The sequence below is a fragment of the Carassius auratus genome, chromosome 32, assembly GCF_003368295.1.
Source record: "Carassius auratus strain Wakin chromosome 32, ASM336829v1, whole genome shotgun sequence".
NCBI classification, from domain to species: domain Eukaryota; kingdom Metazoa; phylum Chordata; class Actinopteri; order Cypriniformes; family Cyprinidae; genus Carassius; species Carassius auratus.
In genome coordinates this window covers 21,652,073-21,678,402 of record NC_039274.1, presented here as the reverse complement: position 1 = coordinate 21,678,402, position 26,330 = coordinate 21,652,073, and the positions used below count along the sequence as shown (strand labels likewise).

Below are 26,330 nucleotides of genomic sequence, written 5' to 3'. Positions count from 1 at the left end.
TACTACTATCACCACTACTACTACCACCACCACTACTACTACTATCACCACTACCACCACCACTACCACCACCACTACCACTACTACTATCACCACTACTACTATCACCACAACAACTACCACTACTACTACTACCACGATCACCACTACCACCACCACTACCACTACTACTACTACCACTACCACTACTACTATCACCACTACAACTACCACGATCACCACCACTACTACTACTATCACCACTACTACTACCACGATCACCACCACTACTACTACTATCACCACTACCACCACCACTACCACTACTACTACTACTATCACCACTACTACTACCACCACCACTACCACTACTACTACTACCACTACTACTACTATCACCACTACTACTACTATCACCACTACTACTACCACTACCATCACCACTACTACTACTACCACCACTACAACTACCACTACTACTACTACTATCACCACCACCACTACCACTACTACTATCACCACTACCACCACTACTACTACCAGTACTACTACTACCATCACCACTACTACTACCACCACTACCACTACTACTACTACGATCACCACCACTACTACTACTATCACCACTACCACCACCACTACTACCACTACAACTACCACTACTACTACTACTACTACTACTACCACTACTACTACCACTACCACCACCACTACCACCACCACTACCACTACTACTACTACTACCACTACTACTACTATCACCACTACAACTACCACTACTACTACCACTACTACTATCACCACTACTACTACTACTACTATCACTACCACTACTACTACTACTACTACTACTATCACCACTACCACCACCACTACTACTACTACTACGACTACTACTACTACTACCACTACTACTACTACTACTATCACCACTACTACTATCACCACTACCACCACCACTACCACTACTACTACTACGATCACCACTACTACTACTACCACTACCACCACTACTACCACCACTATCACCACCACTACTACTACCACTACCACCACTACTACCACCACTACCACTACTACTACCACCACTACCACTACTACTACTACTACCACCACCACCACTACTAATACTACCACTACTACTACTACTATAGTATTCTATAATATTCACATTCCCAAATAAATAAAATTCCCACTGACTTTGTTTTATTTATTTACTATTAAAATATTTATTACAACTTTGAATTAGCCTTTTTATTTGATATATTTTGTCTTTTCATTTTGGTTTATATTAGACTAATTTTGTTATGCATTTATGACATCTCTTTAACAAATATTACATTTGAGTTTTTGTTTTAGTACTTCAAGTACGGTCAGGTACCTCAAACATATTTATTTCAGTTAGTTGATTTAGTTCAGTTAGTTCATATACTATTATTAATTTTTTTTAGCTTTATTTCAATGGACAAAAAATAAAATAATTTTAATTGTTTCAGTTTTAGTCAACAGCTTGGATTGAATTGAAGGGCTCTTTTAGTTCGGAGTCAATCAGATCTCACATCACACAAACACACACACACACACACACACACACACACACACACACACACGCTCTCCTTCTCATCTATCATGCCACCTCAAACAGCCCTTTACCTCTGGATCACCCTCACACACACACACACACACACACACACACACACACACAGACACACACGCATGCACACGCATACGCACACACACACGCATGCACACACACGCACACACACGCACGCATACGCACAAACACACGCACAAACACACACCTGCATGCACACGCACGCACGCACACACACGGATGCACACACACGAACACACACACATGCATGCACACACATGCACGCACACACACACCACCAGCCCACGCATCCTGAACCGAAAGTGTTCAGAACATGTTTTGTATTATTCAGGACGGTTCTGCTGTGCCCTCCAGAGATGATCAGACCTCTTTAGACTCCAGAGTTTGGAAAGCCAATTAATTACATGATAAAAAAAAAAAAGAGGACCAACCGAGCACAAAAAAGCAAACCTACAAGTTCAGGACAATACATGTGTGCGTTCAGAACTCAAGCGAAAACACAGACAGCTGTTTCAGCAGAGCTGTTCCCTGCAGGCGGTGGGTACGGTGCGTCCCTCCGGATTGAAAATACAGGGATTTTTTATTGAACAATCAAAAAGAACAGAAAACACTGATGGGCTGCTGAATCACGCATGAAATCTAGATGCATGTCTAGATTAGATGCAGCACATTCACTCACTTTCGAAGCCTGCCGAAGCCAGCGCTGGTAGTCGGCCAGCGTGTCAAAGTTTACGTAGTACGTCTGAGCCTGCGGTCCGGCGGAGCTGAACATCAGACAGTGCTGTCTCCGCTTCACCTCCTCCACCTGAGACCAGAAAGATGGATGTCACCTGAAGACACTACATGCATTGATAAAACCCCTCCATGCTTTAAAAAAAAAACACTCCAATACATCAATTTATGTCTTGAGAAGCCAGAAGGTGCATGTTTGTGAGAAACAAATCCATCATTAAGCAGTTTTATCTTCAAACAATGAATTCTAGTCAAAATATGAGTCTATAATCCATTTCTGATGTCCTCTCAAATCAAAATCTACCCATTTATTTGTTTAGAGCTGTCTGTTTTGGACTGTTTTCGCTCATAAACGCTGGTTAATCTGTGCAGATTTCTCTCCTGATTCAAACGAGACATCTTTTTCACTGGAGATGGTAATATTATGGATTGTGGACTTTTTGTGGTGTTTTAGCTGGGAGCAACGATTTGAGGTTAAAGACGTCTTATTGATGGATTTGTTTCTTACAAACACCCAGCTTTTCACTTCACAAGACATTAACTGATGGACTGGAGTGCTGTGGATTAATTGTGGATTACTGTGAAATTTTATTTAATGTTTTGACGGCACCCATTCACTGCAGAGGATCCACTGGTGAGCAAGTGATGCAATGCTAATGGAAACTTACTTTCATGTTAATTGTGATTCTTCTAGTGCTTTTTTTGACCCACTTAAGTTGGACTTTAGTACATCTTTGCATGTAATTTCATAATTACTTTTGCTGAAATTTTATAAACACACACACACACACACACACACACACACACACACACATACATATAAAATACAAAATGTAAAAAGTACATTTAAAACATACAAAATAATTTGAATTCTAAGTGCACTAAATTATATTTAAGTTATTAAATATAATATAATACAATTAAAGTTACAATTAGACACACTACTAGTTTCTCCAGCACGTCTGAGGATTTAAAAATTCAAAACAGGTTTTACACTGAAGAATTCATGCAAGTGCTTCAACAAAAACACATTTCTGTCTTTAAACCCCCTGGGCTGCTAGACATCCACTTGAAGTGTATTACTGTAAATTGAAACTGAAACGATTCGGAGCTGAAAGTATTGTGTGTGGTAATCGACAGCATGCCACACATTCTGTCCAGAGACATTTGGTTGAAAACAACCCAGAATGATCCTTTAACACACGCTGCAGAGAAAGGTCTGATTGTTGTGTGACTCCCTCGCTTCCCTCCTCATCCTCATTCATTCACAGCTGTGTTGATGCATCTGCTCTCTGTTATCTGTTCTCAGAGCCCGGGGTGTGTGTGTGTGTGTGTGTGTGTGTGTGTGTGTGTGGACCCCTACCTTCCCCCCGACCAGGGGTAGGATGTGCATCTTGCCGGTCAGGCTGTCCTTGACAGAGGCCACGATCAGACTCGTCCCGCACAGGATGACCTGCCGCTCGGCCCATTTATGGAGCTGTGTCTTCCCCTTCCTGACGCTGAACACACCTTTCAGAAGAGTCCGCTCCTGCTGGTCTGCGTTCACCGGTTTCTCTGTGCAAACACACACACACACACACACACACACACCACAGTCAACAACTGCCATGTATTAATATTAGAGTACAGATATAATTGATCAAACTAAACGGATATATATATTTCCCATGCAAAAAGCGATCTCACAATGCAAATGCGTGTTTCTATCTGTGCATTTGTTATCTTGGGTGAATGATGTAAAGGTCAATGGGTCGAAAGTGTCTTCAATGAAGAAAAAGAAAGCTTGAAACATGTTGCACGTTTTTTAGCAATGTACTCTTTGTATTCATGTTAGATTGTGTATAGTTTTGGACATTTTTAATTTAATGACCGTCACATAACTAACTAACTAACTAAATAAACACAATTAAATGACTTTTTTCAAATGCTTTTTCAAAGTTTTAAAAGGAAGCTTAAAATATTATTCAAATACTGTTAACACTTTACAGTAAGGTTGCATTAGTTAACATGAACTTACAATGAAAAATACTTCTAAAGCATTTATTAAGCTTAGTTAATTTTAAAATATACAAAAATTAACAGTTAATGAATAGCAAAAAAAATCATAAAACTGTAACAAATATAATGTTCATTGATATTTAATGTTAGTTAATGCATTGATAATGATCAAAATTATAATATTTTAAGATTTTTTTTTTTTTGCCATATTTGTTGTATTGTCTCCTGACAATTGTTTTTCAAATATTAATAGGCAGCTAAACTATGATTAAAATTTTTTTTTAAAAGTATTCCAGTTTTTTTTTTTTTTCAGGTTTTTTCTTCATTATGATATCAGCTCGGATGCAGCACACTGAAATTCTTGACTTTATGCCTCCCAAAACAATATGAAAATGGATTTCAATTAAAATCATGCAAAACATCCTCAACCTAGAAGTGGTGAATTGTGAATTGTGAAGTGAAGCTGTAATTGCATTTTTTATTTTATTTAATAAATTAATATTTTTCAAATAAAAGTGCGTTGGCATTGATCAAAGTAGAGATAAATAATCAATCGTTCATTTAGTGGAAAATTGAGTAAATGGCATATTTTAACATTTAAAATGCGTTACATTGTAAACCTACATTTTTATATTACATACACAAAAACACACACACACACACATATATAAAATAACAAATCTTAATCATATATATATATTAATATATATATTAACAGCATTAACAGCCCTGGTGTATGACATTTTAAATATATATATATATATATATATATATATATATATATATATATATATATATATATATATATATATATATATATATATATATATATATATATATATATATATATATAAACCCGATTTCAAAAAAGTTGGGATACTGTACAAATTGTGAGTAAAAAAAATGGAATGGAAAAATTTACAAATCTCATAAACTTATATTTTATTCACAATAGAACATAGATAACACATCAAATGTTGAAAGGGAGACATTTTGAAATGTCATGCCAAATATTGGCTCCTGTTGGATTTCATGAGAGCTACACATTACAAAAAAGTTTTGACAGGTAGCAATAAGAGGCCGGAAAAGTTAGATGTACATAAGGAACAGCTGGAGGACCAATTTGCAACTTATTAGGTCAATTGGCAACATGATTGGGTATAAAAAGAGCCTCTCTGAGTGGCAGTGTCTCTCAGAAGTCAAGACGGGCAGAGGATCACCAATTCCCCCAATGATGTGGTGACAAATAGTGGAGCAATGTTCAAACGGCTGATTCATTCATTAAATGAAGAAAATGTTTTAATAAATGGCTCACTGAATCATTGACTCATTCAAAAATGAATCATTTAGTAACGAAAGACCGTTATGTGTTGCTCGCAGATGTTCAAATGTTCTGCTGTGGTTTTGCTTAGAACTTTTTTTGTTATCGAAAAGGTACAAAAACGATCCACACATGCGCACACACACACACACACACACACAGAGAGAGAGAGAGAGAGAGAGAGAGAGAGAGAGAGAGAGAGAGAGATTGATGTGCTAATGAAGGCCATATGTAGTGTGAAGTGTGAGCTGATAAGTGTGAAAACGGATGAAAACGGATGAATTGAGCTGCCAGTAAACCATGTCACATGTATTGGTCAGCTCATAGTGATCCACACACACACACACACACACACACACACACACACACACACACACACACACACACACACACACCCTCCATGAGCAGCAGCTTGTATGGAGTAGAAACAGAAAGTAATGTCATACTACATGAAATGTGGCTCAATCATTAACCAACATAGCTAATTATTGTAGATCAGTTCAGTGACAGGAGAATCTTTCATTCACAATCGTTGCAATAGTTATATATTAACATAAAATATCTTAAACTGAGTGGAAACGTGACCAAACTTTGGATCTAATGGTGAAGTATGCAATATTCTGGATGTTCAAATATTCAAGTCTAATATGCAGAGAGCTGTTGTAATAAAGCATGCGCAGGTCGACCTCCTGAAGAGTTTAAACGCTGTGACACTGTGCAGCTTTCAAAACATTGCTCTGTTTGTTTGAGTTTTCCCACAAGTCAACTTCTGACTCGAGATCTGGCGTGGGTTTGGGAGGGAACGCCTGTAATAAACCACTGGACATGTTTAATGCATTGCATTCTTCCCAATGTCTTTTGTGAACAGTATGTGCCATACACTACATGATTTAACATTTCATAGAATAATATTGGTCACATGACCTAATTACGTTGCATGTTATTAATAATAATCTCAGAAATAGATAAATCAATTTTCCATATATATATATATATATAACCCACATATAACCCAAAACATCCTGTCCTCAGATGCACCGACACATACACACGTGTGCGATGGCACTAAATCAGCACTACGTCACCAAACCATTTCCATCCAGCATCTAAGAAAAGTAAAAGCCTGTCTAGTCAGCAGAGATCTGACCACATGTTGCTTCTGGAAGAGCACGTCAATGAGTCATGAGTTTTAGAGACACGAGAGCTCATCGCACACCAATGCCAAAGTGGCGACACCAAACTAAACACACCACACAAACCAACCAATAACCGTCAGCCCAGCCCGGCCCGTGGGAGAAGACACTGGATGACCGACAAGATTGTGAGTGAACTAACAATGGATTCATTCAACAATAGGCTTCTGTACAGCTTCATACGAGGAGGCGTTTACTTCTATTATCCAACAGAACAACAAAAATTGAATGGACATATTTCACCTGTAACACCTAATGATTGCATTCCTAAAAACCACACGACCCGTGACATACAAGTGACTGTATGAAGAGGAGTCTACGCTAAATCACAGTGAACTCCACTGTCTGACATCATAGCGAGCGATCTGGAAAAACACGGACGGAGAGAGACTGAAACTGTACAAGCCACAAGAGCACAGAAATAAAATACACTTTCCTCTTGAATCTCCGCTAATAGAACAACACTGTGACTGAGAGATAATGCACTGAGATGCATTAGAGGCCAACGCGATACGCTTTCAATGTGGTAAACAATCCAGAGCTCAATTACACGCAGGAATCCTCCGTAATTGCAGGAGAAGAGTCCGTCTGAGAGCAGATGAAAGCCTTCAGTGATGGAGGATGCCTAAATGTCCTCCCAGTGAATCTTTACACTGTAAAGACTGCCAGACAGCAAAGATGTGGCTGGCCTGCACTAGAGAAGGCCACGGTAAACCCATTCATCCTAGTCCATGGCCTTTATGCCTCCAGCAGATATAACACTTGATGATGTGTTACTAGTACTGCTGCCATGAGAGAAAGAGTGACGAGAGCCGTGAAACCCTTCGTTTCAGTTTCCACCAGTTTTGAGAGGAGGAAGTTTGAGACGCTCCACCAAGTGTAAATGCATCTGAATGTTCAGGCCACATTTGCAAACTTTAGTCCTCCCAAATGGACAATTTTTTAAGTCCAGAGAGTAATGTGGCACATACACAAAAACAACAACAAAAATGACATTGAAACTTTTCACTCAAAAATTACTAGTGTACTTCACAAATAATTACAAAGAAGCCACAAGTAACCATTAAATGTGACATTTTGAAGTAGAAAGATGTGAAACAGCAAACCATACTCCAATAGTCTTTGTTACACTTACAACTTAAAAAAAAAAACACTTTTGTACAGTTTAACAGCTGTTAAACTTGTTTTAGCCACTTCGAGAGCAGCACAATCTCACTGCCAGTCAACAACATTATTAGGGAAGTTATATTTGCATATATGACAGAATTGGCACATCAGATTTATATATAGCCTATATATCTATACATGTGACCCTGGACTACAAAACCAGTCTTAAGTGTCAATTTTTCTAAATTGAGACTTCTGCATCATTTGAAAGCTGAATAAATAAGCTTTCCATTGATGTATGGTTTGTTATTTGGCAGAGATAACTATTTGAAGATCTGTAATCTAAAGGTGCAAAAAAAATAAAAATCAAAACACTGAGAAAATCGCCTTGGAAGTTGTCAAAATGAAGTCCTCAGCAATGCATATTACTTATCAAAAATTAAGTTTTGATATACTTACTGTAGAAAATTTACAAAAAAAATCTTCATGGAACATGATCTTCACAATGATTTTTGGCATAAAATACAAATCTATATAATTTTGACTCATACAATGTATTTTTGGCTATTGCTACAAATATACCCCAGAGACTTAAGACTGGTTTTGTTCTCCAGGGTCACATGTGTAAACAGAATTATGCAGCCCTAAATCATAAATGTGCACAGTAATGCACAGTTTGTTAGTACAATACAATGCCCATACTCATACAGTTGATATTTTAGTATATTATATTACAGATTCACATATGAGTGATCTGATCTGTTGACACATTTACATGTTCACTTCTCCATAAACCTGCAAACACCATACCAGGGGACAAATGCAACTCATGCTTTCAAACCACGCAAATTATTATTCGCAACCAATACTTCTGATTGGCTGTATAAGCACTAGTCTCATGAATAATGTGTTGTGACACTTCTACATCAAAGTCACTTGATGATTCCAACCCATAATAAGACTAAAACTAAGAATATGAATCACATACCTCTTAAAATGAAAAATAACAAGCATTATTTCTATGCTTTTATTGTCTTCCATTATGTGCAAAAACACATCACCTTAAAAACAATGCATTTGTGTTTAGTGTCAACCTTTAACACACTTTCTCAAACTTCATTGAGGTTCTGCTTGGATTGGCTTCAAAGAGTTTGGCCGCCATCAAAGAACAAAGTCTTGAAATGATCAGACTCCTGGAGAGTTCAGAAATAACATCGCCCGTATAGAGATGAATGGGTGCGCTTGTTTAACCCATATAACACTGGGGGCACCAGTAAGGGCGGAAGTACAGGTTTACTACGGAATAATAATAAACATTTAACACGAGTGACAGACTTTTTGAGGCATTTTTATCAGGACTGAGGGGAATACTGACCCTGTTTAAGCAAAAAAGCACAGTGGGCTTAAACACGAAGAGTCAAACTAATAATAAAAATGTCAAGGGTAAAGACTGTACAACTGCTTTCCTGAGGGACTCAAACCTCCATGACCGCTCTAGTTATGAATAATGAGACACATCCACTTTATTCCCCTTTTTACGAGTCGTCCAGCTTTTTTATGCCATGACGCAATGCATGCAACGGAAACCTGAAAAAATACCAGCAGCCATTACTATACACATTAATGTGACAAGTTAAAAATACACGCGTTAACACTAGTAGGTGTTGCTGTTACTTCCTATTTCCCGCAAATGCATCAATTGCAATTTCAATGCATTCATTTATTCACCGCAAAAGGCTGATCTCAATAACAAAGAGAGAACAGATACATTCACTACATTATTAACAAGCTCAGTTCTTGCCAAATGGGTTAAATGCTCTCTCTGATTAGCACTCATCAGAAAACAGATTCAACTAAATAAAGTGCCATAATGTACCATCAAAAGTTTTGGGACATTATGCAAATACCATGGAATATAGTAATAAAACAGCAATTATGACATAAAAAAATATTTTTGTTACAATAAGTAGCCTAACAGTTAAAGAATTTAAATAACTTTTTAAGGAAAGACATCAAATGTCTTGATCAATCAAACTAACATCAAACTAAATTAATAATTATTATATTAATTATAATAATGTTTTCGTTAACGGAAATAAAGCTAAAATAAAATAAATAAGTCGAAAAATTTAAACTTAAAAAACAGAGACTTCAATTATATTGAAATGTTGCATTGAAATACATTTTGAAGCACTAAAACTACAAATTTATTAAAATAAAGCTAAATATGAAATTTACTAAAGCTGAAAATAAATAAAAGCTTTTTTTTTTTAAGCAAACTAAAAAACTAACAAAAAGGGCAATGCACATAACATTAAGCTAAAATTAAAAAGAAAACTAAACATAAAAAAGCTTTTTTTTTTAAAAAGTGCCCCTATTCTGCCATTTTTTTTAGGTTCCTTATTGTTTTGGGAGACTCCTGCAATAAGTTTACATGCATGCAAGGTCAAAAAATGCTTTAGTTTACTCAAAATATGCATTTAATATCACCTTAACCAGTGGATTCCATTCCAGGAGGGACTTTTGAGCAAAAAAAAGGAGTACTGCCTACACGGAAACACCCGAGCATGCAGGACCAGACCTGACTTCAGGGCCTGTTTCTGCCTTCAGTGTCTCTTGAGTCAGCAAGCAGCGATGTTCACTCCCTCAGACTGTTCCATGACCACAGCACCATTTCTTCAATGCGAGAGAAAACGGAGGACACTGGCTAATGTGTTTGAGGAAAAATATGCTGCAGCCAAAGAGTATAAATAAGCTCTTCAGAAGAATAAAGCACATCTGTGCACAAGAATACAGCATTTCAAGGTGAAAAATATCATTTGAGTTTTATTTAAACTTTGAGTTTGATGTCAAGTAACTTTTTTTAACAGTAAAAAAAAAAAAGAAGAAAAAAAAGATACCAAGCAGCAGTAAAAAAAAAACGCTCTAGACTTTCAAACGTGAGAGTTAATATATGATATAACAAAAAACTCCAGTCATAATGAAGTAATAAGAATGAAGGAGTGTAAATACTAGTATTTAATGAACAAGGGCTGGGTATTAGAACAGATTTTATGATTTGATTTTGATTAAAAAGCTCTCAATTTGTTTTGATTTGATACTGATTCACTCCGAAATATAAAAAAAATGTGTTGTTTGAAAAAACTAAACTAACGCTGTAAATTACAGAAGGAACCCTGTCCGTTGGTGCATTACCATAATATTAAAAGGTTAAAATTAACAGCCTAAGATATTAAATTCAACTGCTAATTCCACCAATGTCAACCGAACTTCAAAACGTAAGTTCTATTGCTGCCCTAAACTTTTTATGTGTAATTAACTTGTAACATGTAATGTTGCTTTCGTCAATGAAAATGATGACTAAATATTGTCGTCAACGAACCTTGTGACTAAAAACCAACACCATTTGACTAAAATGAGACAAGACGCAACGTAAAAGCTGGTCATGTGATGATGACTATAATTAAAAGTATAATGCAATATTGTTGACGAATAAAAATGAGACCAAATCTGGTTTATAAAATAAACAATATGCTAAAATGTCTCTTATTTTTGTTGAACATAGTCATGGATAATTCTGACTAAATAAAAAAAAAAAAAAAAAAAAAAAAAAAAAAAAAAAAAGTATAAATGTGATTAAAACTAATAAAAACTAAAATGACAGCTTCACACAAAGACTAGACTAAAACTCAAATTAAAACAGGCTGCCAAAAACAACTCTAGTAGTAAGTTGAAGTTTATCTTTCAACACACATCCTCATTCATTCACCTTTATTTTGTACTATAACTAGTAGTAAACAGGGAAAAAATGATCAGTTCGTGTGCCGTTTGAACTGAGGTTGATACAGTGAGCGGTCAAGCCACATTAAAAAGCAACAAAACCACATGTATTGATTGATGTTTGTGATAAAAACTCACATTATTTGAAATCTGACACCGTTTCTTATTGAAAGTTGCAGCACAAAGCTTACTGCGATTATTGAACAGGATGCGCATTACAAATAATGTTAAGTCACTTTTTTTTCAACTAAAACAAATAGACTAAAAGATTGATATTGGTCGGTTAAAATGAAGATTGATTAAAACAAGGAGATCGATATTTCAACACACTCATGACAATTCGTAACTATTTTGGTGAATTGGTGGCTAATTCGCATTAACTCGTGAGATCTTGCTTGTTCATTTCCAAGTGATCCGCTTACGCCTCACTGTTGGTTGTTTAATGGTGTTTTCAAAGTAAATCACATTTTTCTTTTCGTGTTTCTTTTAAGAACTGATCACTGAAAGACTCTTTGTGGATCCAAAAATGGTTTTCCTATAGGATTGCTGTGGAAAACCCCTTTGGAGTCTTTGCTTTGAGCAACTTTTGTCCACATTACCAAAGACACAGCATCTTTTACTGAAGTCCACTCACTGAGTGTTTGTCCATAGCTCTTCACACACTCTGAACTGGCTCTGGATGTGTAGTTTTTCCCACAAGTTAACAAAACGAGCAGCCAAATCTCACAGGGTCTTGCCAGCAACTAAGCCACTGGCCTGAACTCAATGGGAGGACAGCAATCTCTCTCTTTCTCTCTTCCTTAATCTATCCTGGCAAAATGGAGTCAAAAAGTGCACAGAATCCAGCAGCCACTCGACTGCGGTTTCCTTTAATTAGTCATCAAACACCATACCTGAAATCAGATGTTTCCTAGATACCGAGGCATAGCTTTAAACTTTTATGACATCATCTACAGTAAGACATTTTACAATCGATTTTCATCGATAGGATGCGACATGATCAGGATTATATTGCTATTAACTCTCATTTCTCTTCATCTTCTGGCATTCTCACATTGGTTCAACAAGGATGTGAATGTGTTCACGAGCACATGCACACACTCACTCACCCTCCCAATTAACACACACAATATGAATGTATATATATATAACACATCACTATAATATCATTTTAAAAGAATCACTGAAACTGGAGCTTTCCATTTTTTTGCAGCTACGCTGTACCTTGAACCGTCTGCTGGGAACAATTACAAAACAACACACCTTACAAAAGATAAAAACACCACGTTCATCACGACACAGGACTGGAGATGAACACAACGCAAACATGCACACTAATTTGCTGTTAAAAGCAACATAAGTTTATTTTGTTGTTGGCTAAACAAAGATAAAATGAATATTTATGACCCTTTTCTGAAACTGCTCAGGCTGGATCGTGACTGACGCCTCAAACTGACTCTTTGATTCTCTGTCTTCTACAAGATGAGATTCAAAAGGCATACAAACCAATCGAAAGGCACAAAATCAGCTTTCCCCAGGCTGCAGCTCGGTTTTCTTTTCACTCACTTTTTATTCTGGTATAAAACATGATGCAAATTAAACACAATGGCTACTTTACAGTAGAATTATATGCCGTGTTACTGCACTCTTTCAGAGGTACATGTCCTTATGAAAATATACACTTGAGCATACTTTTAATATAGAAATAATATACTTTAAATGAATGTACTTAAGTGCCAATTGGATGTAAATTTGTTTTTCAAAGTCAATGGTGAACCATCCTTTTAAGTGCATGTTAATTGAAATAGCACTTCCATCTTTAGAAGTAATTTCATAATTCTATTGCATTTCAAACATGGTTAAAGTACTGCTGATATACTGAAAATACGGACAAGCATTTATGGTAAAAACAAAACATACTTAATGTCTTTTGAAACTTGTGTGTCATCAATTAAAATGTTTTTTTTATTACACATTTATAAAGATGAAATTGTAACGGAGTTAATTTTAAAACATACTAAAATTAATATTGAATAACACTTTTTAAAAGTGTACTTAAGTGTGTTAAGAAACGGTCATAAAAGTGTCCTCTCTTTAAGTGCACTTAATTTGCAATTTATTTCATATATAATTATACTTAAATTAGTTTAGAAACATGAATGTGTACTCTCCAAGTACACTTAAGTGGTCTTTTATTTTATTAATATTATATTACCTACAAGTACGGTTTAAAAAATAAATAAATAAACTATACACACACACACACACTTTTAAGATTTGATTTATACTACAAGTGCACATTTAACACAATAAAACACGTTTTTACATGTGATATACTCAAATAACACCGATTTTCAACCAAATCAGATGAGAAAAAAAATGCATTTAGAAATTTAATCTGGACCTGAAATCTGGAAATTACTGTAAATATTATTATTCAATAATAACACTAGTGAAGGAGACACAAATGTGGGAGTTAAAGCATACAGCACCTGCAGGTGTGCAGATGTTATTATTATCACAAATAGAGTTAGATTTATTCTCATCCACTGCATCATCTGCACTATTTCAAAAGCAGTGTGTTTTGCAATACCCCAGAAACTATAAAGCCTTGTGAAGTAAAATAAAAACAAGTGAATTTCAATAGTTGGAGTCAGTAGATCAATGCAACATTGAGATTAACACACTATACGACACTGATTGTCTTCCTCACCTCCGAGATGTCGGGATGGTTTTAGGACCGCGAACACGCAGCACTCTATTCCACTAAGTCTTAACTGTCCCCTCAGTCACAGTGGACAAATGAGGAGGATGCAGGTCATCCGTTCAGACTTGGTGGCCATTTATCAGGCGGACCTGTGGGACTGTATACAGGACCTGAGGATGAGGAATGGTACGTCTCCGTTCCCCTGCGGCCCTGACAGATGGGCATTTACTCACTGCCCCGGACCAAGGGGAGCCATTGCTTAAATACACTCAGGAAGGACAGGGTGGAGGACGCTTCCATATGCAGGGAATTTTCAGTGCGGTTCATGAATGCTTCCCATTATGTAATAATGCATTATTGTTGCTCGTGCTTAAGGTTTGGGATCTGAAACAGTGTTATTTTAGTATTTTAGATTTCGATTTCGAGAGAGAGAGAGAGATACACACAGGTATATATTTCTACTTGGCTTTAATTTACTTTATTTCAGTTTTTGTACTTCAACCTAAATTATTTTTATAAACATTTTATATAACATTCCATTTTACGACAGCATTTTAAAGTTGCACTTTTTCCCATTCATAGTAAAAATAAACGTCTTTGTATCTACGGTATATAGTCTTTGGTATTATAATCATTCCTTTTATTAATTATTGACCCATATGTGTATGTTATGGTGTGTGCGTGTTATTATTATAGACAAAATAACGGTAAATTGAAACAGTGGTTAAGTGTATAGATTCATTATTCATACTTTCTCTCATGAAAGTTAATATGATGTATTATTACCATGCATAGCCGGATCATTCCCCTGGTCATGGGGACCTGGTGCAAAAATGCCACTAAATTGGACAAAAATGCACCTGCACGAACAAATGGTCAGACAGACAAAACAAATCAATTATGTCTGTCGCTAACAAAGTGTAAATGAATAGACAGTGTCGATTGTGGCATCAAATTAAGATCTGCCCCATATTTCATCTTTGATGTTTTTACAGTGCTGCGCATTTCAACCAATCACACACGATTCTGTTGAGCTCATGAATGCAACGGCCAATCAGAGGCATTCAGATGAGTCATCGCTGTTTCGCGAAAACAAAGTGCAGGTGCACGTACAATGTAAGTAAGAGATTCATTTCACAGTGTTTACAGCTTCAGTGATTATAACGATGTTTTTTTTTTTCTTGAGAGTGCTCAAACTCATAATATATCAAAGTTAGTGATAATGTCACTTTTTATATATAATTTATTCGCTGTTCGAACAACCGTAAAGGAAATGTTATATAGCCTAATGACCAATTTTTAATGTTTTTATTTAACTGTAGTTATGTTAGATACAAATTCAGTCCCTTTAAACATATTTTATTGGCCTACATGACACCCATGTCTGGTTGTTGCCCAAAAATTAGGGTTTATGATGTTTAATACGTTTGGCTGCTTTTAGCCTTCCCCTTAAGTTGGTTCACCCTCCTCCTATGTTACCAAAGCGTTATCTGGATATGATACTACAATAATACCTTGTTTGTGGACATGCCATGGTATTATTTATTATTACATTGATACAAATGCATTGTGGTACTGCCACAATACTTTTTGTTGGAAGGAGGAAAAACACATTTTGCTGATGCTTTTTTTCTCAACCTGGTTCTGAAATCTCAAACATCATCATGAAGAGGTTTGTACATGATGCACGCTGGAACAAAAGCATAATTGGCATCCTTTGTGTGACTGAAGAGAAAGAGCTAGAATCAGACACAGTTCCCTCAAAACTGATGTTGACACACACTAATGCCTCGAGAAAAAGCCCATTATTCATTCTACAGCTTTCAGGCCAAAGAGAGAAGAGGGAAAAGGGGTTGTATACGCAAACACTGATTCGTGTCGTGCAGTAGGGTTCGACTACACCCAGTCGCACTGAGAACGACAGGCAGAAAGGATGCACAAGCTTCCCTCTCGAGCGGATACTGGACAACACAACAGCTCTGGAGGACTCAAAGAGTTTGCTCTGTAAAGCCAGCAAACGGTTCGCAGAGCTCTGGGATTTTGGCTCGGTCAATAGAGCTAGCGGCGGCAGCATTCAGACTGAAAGCGGCTCACAGGGGCCTGCGCCAGCCTCCCACGGCCCACAACTCACCACTGAAGAAGCGGATCATGCAGCTGAGGTCTGAGTTGGCGGCTTCCTGCTGGACACGGAGCGGGTCTTCATAGCCCATAGCAGTTAGGTAGTCATAGACCATCTGAAGAGGACGCTCGGAGGGGTCCAGCCTCCTACAGACACAAAGAGACCAGAGTCAGAGCGGAGCACAAACTGAAACACAAACAAATGACAATTCAGATAGCGATGCATAAATACAGTACATAACAATCGGTCAGATTCACAAAGCATCCTATAGGAACAGTTTACGCAAAAATGACATTTGCTGAAAATGTACTCTCCCTCAGGTCATCCAAGATGCAGAGGAGTTAGTTTCTTCATCAGAAATGTAGCATTGCATCACTTGCTCACCAATGGATGCTCTGCAGTGAATGGGTGCCGTCAGAATGAGAGTCCAAACAGCTGATAAAAACATCACAATAATCCACTGGAGGAAGTGTTATTATGGACTCACATTAAAGCCAGAAGCAACAGTCCGATGTTAAAAAAATATTAATAATGGATTTGTTTTTTACAAACATGGGGCTTTTCACTTCACAAGACATTAACTGATGGACTGGAGCGCTGTGGATTATTGTGATGTTTTTATCAGCTGTTTAGACTCTCATTCTGACGGCACCCATTCACCGCAGAGCATCAACTGGTGAGCAAGTGATGCAAGGCTACAGTTCTGATGAAGAAACTAACTCATCTACATCTTTTTGATGGCTCGAGGATAGGTACATTTTCACCAAATTTTAATTTATGTGTGAACTATTCCTTTAAGAAATTTCTTAAGAAGATGGATTATATCAACAGCAAATATTCCTTACTTGTTGCATACATACAAACACACACACACACACACACACACACACACACACAGATATGTTTTTCTTAAATACTTGATTGGACGGCATTATAAACAAGTATAGCCAGCCTGGAGTTTTAAAACACACACACACACACACACTCTTTAAATCATAATTACGTTTCCCCAAATTATTTAGTCTTAGCCAATAATTTTTACAGTCTCTGTACATAACCAATGGGTCATCAATATTTTTAGTCAATTTCCCAGATTTGCATTTAGAAACACTTAAGCCATAAAACCCCATTTTCGATGAGTTATGGACAGACTGGTACACATTATGGAAAATTACTCTTAAAAGGTTTCAGAGGCAGCACGATGCAGTGTAATATTCAGTAATCAAGCACTGAACACTGGGCCTCCACAGGACCCTGTGCTCGTATCCCAGCTCTGAACAAGCGTGACAACACACAGGTGTTTCGATTTAAGATCAGACTCTGTAACAGAGTTGGGTGTTTTCAGACAATACATCCCAATCCACAGGGATCTCGTCTCGTCCAACTCGAGATCTCAACATTCATTAAAGAGCTGAAGCAGAAGCACCCTGAGCTCATGACGTCTGACAGTACTCTCTTTCTGGCCTCATAATCGTCCAGCTCGCGCAGCGCCGCAGTCTTTCTCTCCCTGATTAAATCGTCATCTCATTCCACCGCTCTAATCCTGTTAAGAGATCCTCGTGGCGCTCTGATGCAGACAGGTCAGCGAACGCTGCAATCTGTGACCCACAGCCTGGCACTGCATGAGTGTAGACCGGTCAGGTGTCCTCGTGTTGAAGCACTGCACCTTCAGCAGAAGCCCAATTCAGCACACCATTATTACTGAAGAGCTGCACCATTATTATCCTAATTATTATAATTATTCATATTCAATTTATTAAATAATAAAATAATAAATTCATTATTATAATTATGCAAAAAAAATCTGTATTTAATAATAATAATTATTATATTATTATTATTATTATTATTATTATAAATAAATAAATAATAATTGTATTGTAATTATTGTGATGGATGTAAATTTGCTTTAAGATAAAAAATACTATTATAATAATAATAATAATAATAAATTATTATTTATTAATAATAAAAATAAATTACTTAAATATATTTTCTTGTATAAAGATTTGTTAAAGATAAAACAACAATTATTATTTCTGTTAGTAGTAGTAGTAAATTATTTAATAAAAATATAACAGTTTAATAAATAGAAACAAAATGAGAAATATGTTTAATTTCCCTGTAAAATACACAAACTACACAAAAAAATAACAATGTAATAATACTAATATTTATTTTATACAAATGTAAAAATTACAAAACAAAATGAATAAGAAATACTGTTGTAATGACGCTGTAAAATAAGAAAGTATTTAAGTATTTGAGTATTTAAGTAAACAATAACAATGGTTATTTTATTTCAAATAGCAACTATAAATATTAAAATACTTTTATATGTCTTAATTTCTTCAATTTCAAATGTTTAACCACTTCTCTTATTTTGTTTATCTTTTGTTGATAAGCGCTTCTCATTAAAAGTATGGAAAGACGGTTAGTGCATGTCACGTGTCCAAATGCACAGAGATGTGTCCCAAACTCAGATCCAGAGATGAGGTTTGTTTTTCTGCTCTGAGACGCTGAAAACCTGAGCTGCTAAACTCGTAAACCACGTCTAAACCAACACAGTGCCACGCTTCACTCTGAAACACGCAGTGCATCTGTTTATTTCATTAAATCACAGCCTTTTCAACAGATAAATGTCATTAAGCCATATCGTGATTAATCATGCAGCCTGACTCTGCGGTCGCCCGGCTTTGCTCTTTGCTTTGAGAGGCAGAGTGCAGCTGACACGGACACTTTAGCGATTTTAGACACACACCAGCAGAAGTACCTGTGAGCTGCTCTAATGTGCAGCCTCCTCACAGCTAACTCAGCTTAGCCTCCTGGCTTTACCTCGGCTCAGAGCTGGACTGCTTCCTGCTAAATAATGTGACTTCAGCCATCTCAGCCACAGCACAGTCAGTCCCAGAAGGGCAGAGAGAGAGAGAGCATGACTTGCTTCTCTCTCTTTTGTCAAACACACCTTCAAAACCACCACAGACACTGCAGACACACACACACACACACAGACAGAGGAAAGCACAAGCCCTCCTCGAGAGCAAGGGAGTGTTGCAAACGCCTGCATATTCTGGTGTCTTGCTCCTGTGCACTTATCGTTAGCAGATGCTAAGACACTATTACTAATGTGCAGTTTTTTTGTTTTTTGTTTTTGTGGGGGAAATCAGGATTTTAAAGGGATAGGTCACTCCAAAATGTAAACTCTTGTTCGTTTTACATTCAAACATGAAGAAATCAAGACAGTATTACAGTTGTACTGTAAAAAAAAAAAAAAGTTAAATCATTCTAAAAATCACACTAAAAATATTTTGACTTGAAAATAAAAAATAATCACATATTGATATATGCACGCTTCAAAAAATATATATTTTTTAAAAAAAGTACTTATTACAGAAATAATATACTTTAAAAAGAATATACTTACGTGTAAATTGAATAAAATTGCGGATGCTTCTTTGCATAATAACTGCAATTAAATTAAATTGTAGTTAGCTAGTTCGCTTTAGAGCGTTTTTAACCAACACTTTATATTTTATTTCATAATTACTTATTTTGGTTATACTGTACTTCTAAATGCACTGACAATCTTTTATGGTAATTATACTAAAATATATTTTAACGTCATTTCTATTGAAACCTCCATTAACTTTAAATATAATATTGAACAACATGCCATAGTTAAAATTTTGCATACTTTACATGTGCTTTAGTATGTAAGCTATCAAAATAAGTGTAGTCCATGACATTAAGATTATTAAAATGTTTATAAAAAAAACAAAAAAAACAATACTTAAATTTTTTTACAACTTTTTAAACGTGCACTTAAGAGTCTTAAGCAACACTTAAGTCATTAAAGTGCGTTTAAGTACACTCAAGGGCCCATTTATGCCATAAATACTACATCAATCACAAATTCGGTTTGATAAAAATATACTTTGATTCGAAGTACACTACAAATGCATGTTCAATACAATTAAGTGCACTTCTTTTTAACAAGTGTAAACTCTCACACACCCATCGAGCCATCAGGCCATCCTTACGCTCAAACCATGAGTTAAGATGAACAAGTTTATAAAGGATCATCTCCATAACATATAAAGAGATGCTGAAGGAATAACGCTACAATTCAAGTAAGCAGGCATAAGTAAGAAATAAGGGTCTGATATTCACCTTGTCCTTTCAGATAAACACCCTGACCTGTGTGTGTGTGTGTGTGTGTCCACAGTGTGAGTCAGATGAGGATAATTTTCGGGACAAGACCTCGTCTAGCCAGAAAATTAGAGCTGGGTGACCGAGCATCTATCTCGGTGTCTGTTACCTGATTAGGTCTCCGTGCAGCTGCAGATAGAGACCCTGCACATCTCTCTGGGCGCACAGCTCCTCGGCGGTGGTGTTGGTGGAGCAGAGCACCAGCTTCAGGTCCGGCTGGGTGCTAGTGGAGGTCTGGGGGCCCGAGGCTGGAGGCAGTGGCTCCGAGGCCCCGTACAGACACACACAGCCTCGCTGAGCATCACCCTTCAGCCAGTCTCGCTCTCGAGAGCCGAAGCGCGTCTTCCTCGTCACACAGCCTCGACTGCCGTTCCTCTTCATGTTACGCTGCGGAGAAGAGTCTGGATTAGATCATTAGAAATTATGGCCTTCTAGAAATAAGGCCAAATTAAGTGTTTTCCAGTCCAAATCAGTCGTTGGAAATCATGCTCTGGTAACCACAAGCCAGTGGCTGTCGGGACTCCACCCTGCAACACAGAGTCTGTCTCAGAGACACCAGGGTTTGTTTTCGCTTGCAGAAAACTACGCCGGTGCAAATATTTACCCAGGGCACAAATGCCCTGCAGAGATGTGCGAGTCGAGACCACTTCGGAGACGATATGTCATTAGTACGGCTGGTGAAATCATTTTCTGATGATGCTCTGACCAATACTTACTGGCATCAGCAGCTGTGGTGTCTAAAATAACACTGGACCTTTTGTTGCAAGGACCAAAAAATAAATAAATACATTTGACCTTCTTTTGGGTTCCGCAGAATAAAGAAAGTAAGTCATACAGGTTTAGAACAACGGGTTCAATAATAATTATGATAATAATATGTTTATTTATTTATGCATGTATGTATGTCATCTTGGTTTGGAACAACCGGTTCATTAATAAAAAAAATTATAATAAATAAAAATATTATAATAAATAAATAAAATGATGATAATAATAGTTGTTTAAAACTTGATTTTTTTTTCTCAAATAAAAATAAATCAATTAATTAATTAATTACTTTAAATAAAATAATTATTACTATTTTGTTCCATAGAAAAAAGTCAAACAAGTTCAAAAACAAACTTTCAAATAATAATAAGCAGAAGAATAACAAAAATATTATTATTATTATTATTATTATTATTATCAAACCTCATAATTGTTCCAAACCTGTATGACATTCTTTCTTCTTTTAAAAATAAAATAAATAAATATTATAATATAATAAAATACAGTAAATTAAAATAAATAAATACATTTAAAATACAGTACAATATCATAGAATTAATACACACATTAATAGCGTCTGCAACTTTTTATGAAAGAATAAATCAAATGTATTTTATAATCCAAACAATTACAGCAACAAAGATCATCACAGACTCATCATTACAAACCTTTCTAATCACATACTCAACCAGACAGAGAGCTTTTATGACTTAATTGACTCAACTATTTATAAACCTTTGTGCATTTTTGTTTATCTATTTGATTAATGTTTTGGAATAATATCTAATCAACAAAAAATAATTGCTAAATCACCTCTGATTTCTACTTATTTAAATAATTTTGTACAAATAATAATAAGCATAAAGACCTTTAAACTAAACGTCTTTTAAGAACAAGCTAACTTAGCATTAATCATCTTTCTAATCAAATGCGTCAGCATTATCACCGGTCTCTATCTAGGGCTCACTGTACATATGATATAAATAGTAATATATTAATAATGACATATCTGACATTTATTAATATTGATAAATGAAAACATTGCATTAGATCCTAAAGCTGTGAATAATGAAAATGAATTTTTCAAATAGATAAGAGTAACTAGATAAGATAAGAGCACAGTGATCTAATAATATGGGGGAGCATTGTTAGTTCAGCAAGGTAACTGCTTATTCATTCAAAAGCAGGAGGAAGCAACTGACATATAATTGTGTTCTGATTATCTATTACAATGGCTGAACATAATGATAGGAATATTTCCTGTAGGCGTATTATGTGAGGTGTTTTGTGCAGATAATGGCCGTGGCATTTTCAGTTCACACACAAGGCATTCCTGCGTTCATTAACATCTAGATACAGTGCGTTTCAATATATGGCAAGCTGTTTTAATGTCTATTTAATTTTATAAGAACTATTTTAATGTGTTTTTAGTATTTATTAAGTAATCCATTGTTAACTAATATCTTTTTCAATTTTAGTTTTCAGCAATTTGATTATTTTTTTTTTTTAATATGTGGAGGTGCAAAGTCTCAATTTCGCAAAATAAAAAACTACCTAAAAAAAAGTTATTTTGTCTTTTTGTCTTTTATATGGTCTTTTTTTTTTGGTCATATAATTTTACATTTTGTATATATTTAATATATATATAATTTTATTTTATATATATATATATATATATATATATATATATATATATATATATATATATATTAGGGGTGTAACGGTTCACAAAATTCACGGTTCGGTTCGATACGATACACTGATGTCACGGTTCGGTTCGGTTCGGTTCGATACGTTTTAGATACAGCAAAATGTAAAAACATCTCAACTTTTTAGAATGCCGCAAGCGCACCGCGGGTCATGTGACAAGAACCAACCAATCAGCTTCATCCTTTCCCGTAACAACGTTGAGAGCTCAGCCAAGATGAAGGATCAGCTGATCATAGTTGTATATGGATTGCAATTTTGAAATAAATTTAGTAGCAGAGCTACTGTAAGCGATTTTTAGAGCTGCAGATCCATTTATCCTTCGCTGAAATTTCCGCGTCTCATGGAGAGAGCACGTCATTGTTGCTTAGCAAAGACAGACGCCTCATGAGCGGAGGAGAAAGCGGCGCGACTAGCGTTTTCCACGCGTTTTTAGGCACGATATGTGAACGGCCCCTAAGGCGCTCGCTCACTCAGCACGCGCTGAAGGCTCGTTGCAAAATGTCGAATGCATTTAACAGACCAGAAATATAAGATCCTAAAATAACCAACAGGTCTGGTGTTTGGGTTGGATTCCCTGTAAGCTATAATACCGGTGTCTAAATGCTGCAGGGATAGTTTGCTGCGTGCATGTTTCTCCTTTTTTTCGTCTTTTCCCAGATAGTACTGACGCATATATCCCAGATATTCCCGCTGGTGTTTTTTTTTGTTTTTGTTTTTTTTTTGTATTCCCGCTGGTGTACCCTGTCATGTTGCAGATGCGACATACCGTTGTTTTTTTATCCACCACTCTCTTGCCATCACCATTATAGCTTAAAGGGAATCCAAAGTGCACCCAAACACCAGACCTGTTGGTTATTGGGGGATCTTCTCATTTCTAGTCTGTTAAACGCATTGGCTATTTTGCAACAAACCTTCAGCGCGTACTGAGTGAGCGAGCGCCTGCTGAGTAGCCTAACATAAACATATAAGTTGGTGTTTTTTTCTTCTTCGGGAGTGTCAGGGGCGTTGCCTGTTACGTTGTTTGGGTTATTGGGCTACCTTGTTGAACGCATATCATTATATTTCTCTCTCTCTTTTTTTTTTTTTTTTTTCAAATATAATTAATTACTCCAACGAACCGTTCGGTATACATAATGCGTACCGCGTACCGAACCGAAAGCGTCGTACCGAACGGTTCAATACGAATACGCGTATCGTTACACCCCTAATATATATATATATAAATTATTATCAATTCATTATTAATATACATCCATCTATCTATCTATCTATATCTATCTATATATCTATATCTATATCTATATCTATATATATATATATATATATATATATATATATATATATCTATATATCTATATATCTATATATCTATATATCTATATATATATATATATATATATGCACACACATATATGTATTTTATATAATTACAAAATAAATTTAAATAAAAATAATCCATATTGTGATTCTTTTAAACTATAAGACATATTATTATGTACAGTAAACAAGTTAATAATAATAAAAATAAAAACATAATTGTTATGCCAGCACCCCTTTAGGGGGGCAAAGGCACCATTAAACAGTACCATATTATTCATAATTACTTCTAGTCTTTGAAATATGGTTGAAGTGTACTTTCCAATGTACCAAGTAGCATTTCTGGGGAACTATAATATACTTTAATGTCATTCCCATTGAAACTTGTATGTCATGTATTTTTTTATATATTTGTAATTACATATTTGTAGTGAAAAATGTTGTCCATTTAAAATATTTACTTTAAATGTAATATCTCATAACAGTACTTTGCATGTGTTTTAGTATGCGAGATATCAACACATCAAAATAAATATTTTTCTGTAAAGAATGATAAAGTATTAAAACAATGATGTAAAATGTTCTTTAAAGTCTGCTTTTCATACTTTTCTGGGCCTTGACAGTGTAATTTACTTGACAGCGTATGGGACAATCACAAGCCTCTCGGTTTTCATCATAAATATCTTATATTGTGTTCTGAAGACAAACAAAGCTTTTACGGGTTTGGAACGACATGGGATAAATTGCAAAATTTTCATTTTGGGATGGAGTATCCCTTTAAGTGTACTTACAAGTGTTAAAAACATGAATCCGTGCTCCAGGTACACTTATCTGCAAGAACAGTTTGAAAAGTAGAAACGCAAACGTTTGCGATTTGAACGACTCTGACAGAATCACAGCAGTATTGAATGTAGACCTTCAGTTTTAAGGGCTATATGTTAAAGCGGCTTGCCATACTCAAGACGCGTTTTTAAAACTAGACAACTTTTTTCAGCTGACATGCAATGTCACCAGTGCTCAGGGAGCGAGTGGCTAAAAAAATGGAGACGAGACGCAATGACCATCTGACCCCGGTGTATACAGAGACAAAAATAGCAATTACAAAATAGTCAGAACGCCAACTAACAGGCGTTACACTGGAACTGTTCTAGCCCACAAACTAATAGAGAGAAGCGACATGAAGTGAATACAGTTAGATGTCTTCATGATCCATCTAGTATCACAGGCTGTGTCACAACACCGAATGAACCGCCTACACGGACAGCAGCATCGGGCATCATATCAGCTCTCAAGTGTGCTGTCCTGGAGCCTGCTAGGTTTAGTAACACGGCGGCGCGTGGAAGTGTTAAACAGATAATTGCTGATGCAGTTCACAGATTCACACGGTGCTACTTTGGCCCTGCTGCTTAACAGCAACACTGCGACCTAAACGCAGCTGGATCTGGTACCTTTAAAACGCGTATTCCCGTTGCTCCTCGGGCTGTCGGTGCGGGGGCTCGGTCCGATCCTGCTCCGTGCAGCACCGGGATCAGCGGCGCTCCGCTGCCCGCCTGGACATCCTCCACACCGGCTGCACTTCTCCGCTCCGTGTCGGTGCTCTGGAGCGACCGCGCTCTGCTTTCCTCGTCCTTCATTTCGCCTACATTTGACGTCTTTCAGCACAGAAATCCAGATGTAAGATAACAATTTGCGAAAGATAAATTCCGGTACAGAAGGCGGTAGAAAAATCCCATTCTGATTTGATGAGACGCCATAGTGTGACTGAAGCGCACGGC

The 26,330-nt window shown here is 36.3% G+C and overlaps 1 protein-coding gene across 1 annotated transcript in view; it reads right to left on the bottom strand.

The window, feature by feature from the left end:
- Positions 1-26,330, bottom strand: part of LOC113051834 (PH domain leucine-rich repeat-containing protein phosphatase 2) — a 47,192-nt gene extending 20,862 nt beyond the window's left edge. The window contains exons 1-5 of the mRNA XM_026215965.1: positions 26,004-26,330; positions 20,870-21,147; positions 16,564-16,697; positions 3,690-3,880; positions 2,274-2,399 (exon numbers count right to left, since the gene is read on the bottom strand). Coding sequence (XP_026071750.1) covers positions 2,274-2,399; positions 3,690-3,880; positions 16,564-16,697; positions 20,870-21,147; positions 26,004-26,189 — 915 coding nt within the window. The 5' untranslated portion in view covers positions 26,190-26,330. The remainder of the gene's footprint in view (positions 1-2,273; positions 2,400-3,689; positions 3,881-16,563; positions 16,698-20,869; positions 21,148-26,003) is intronic.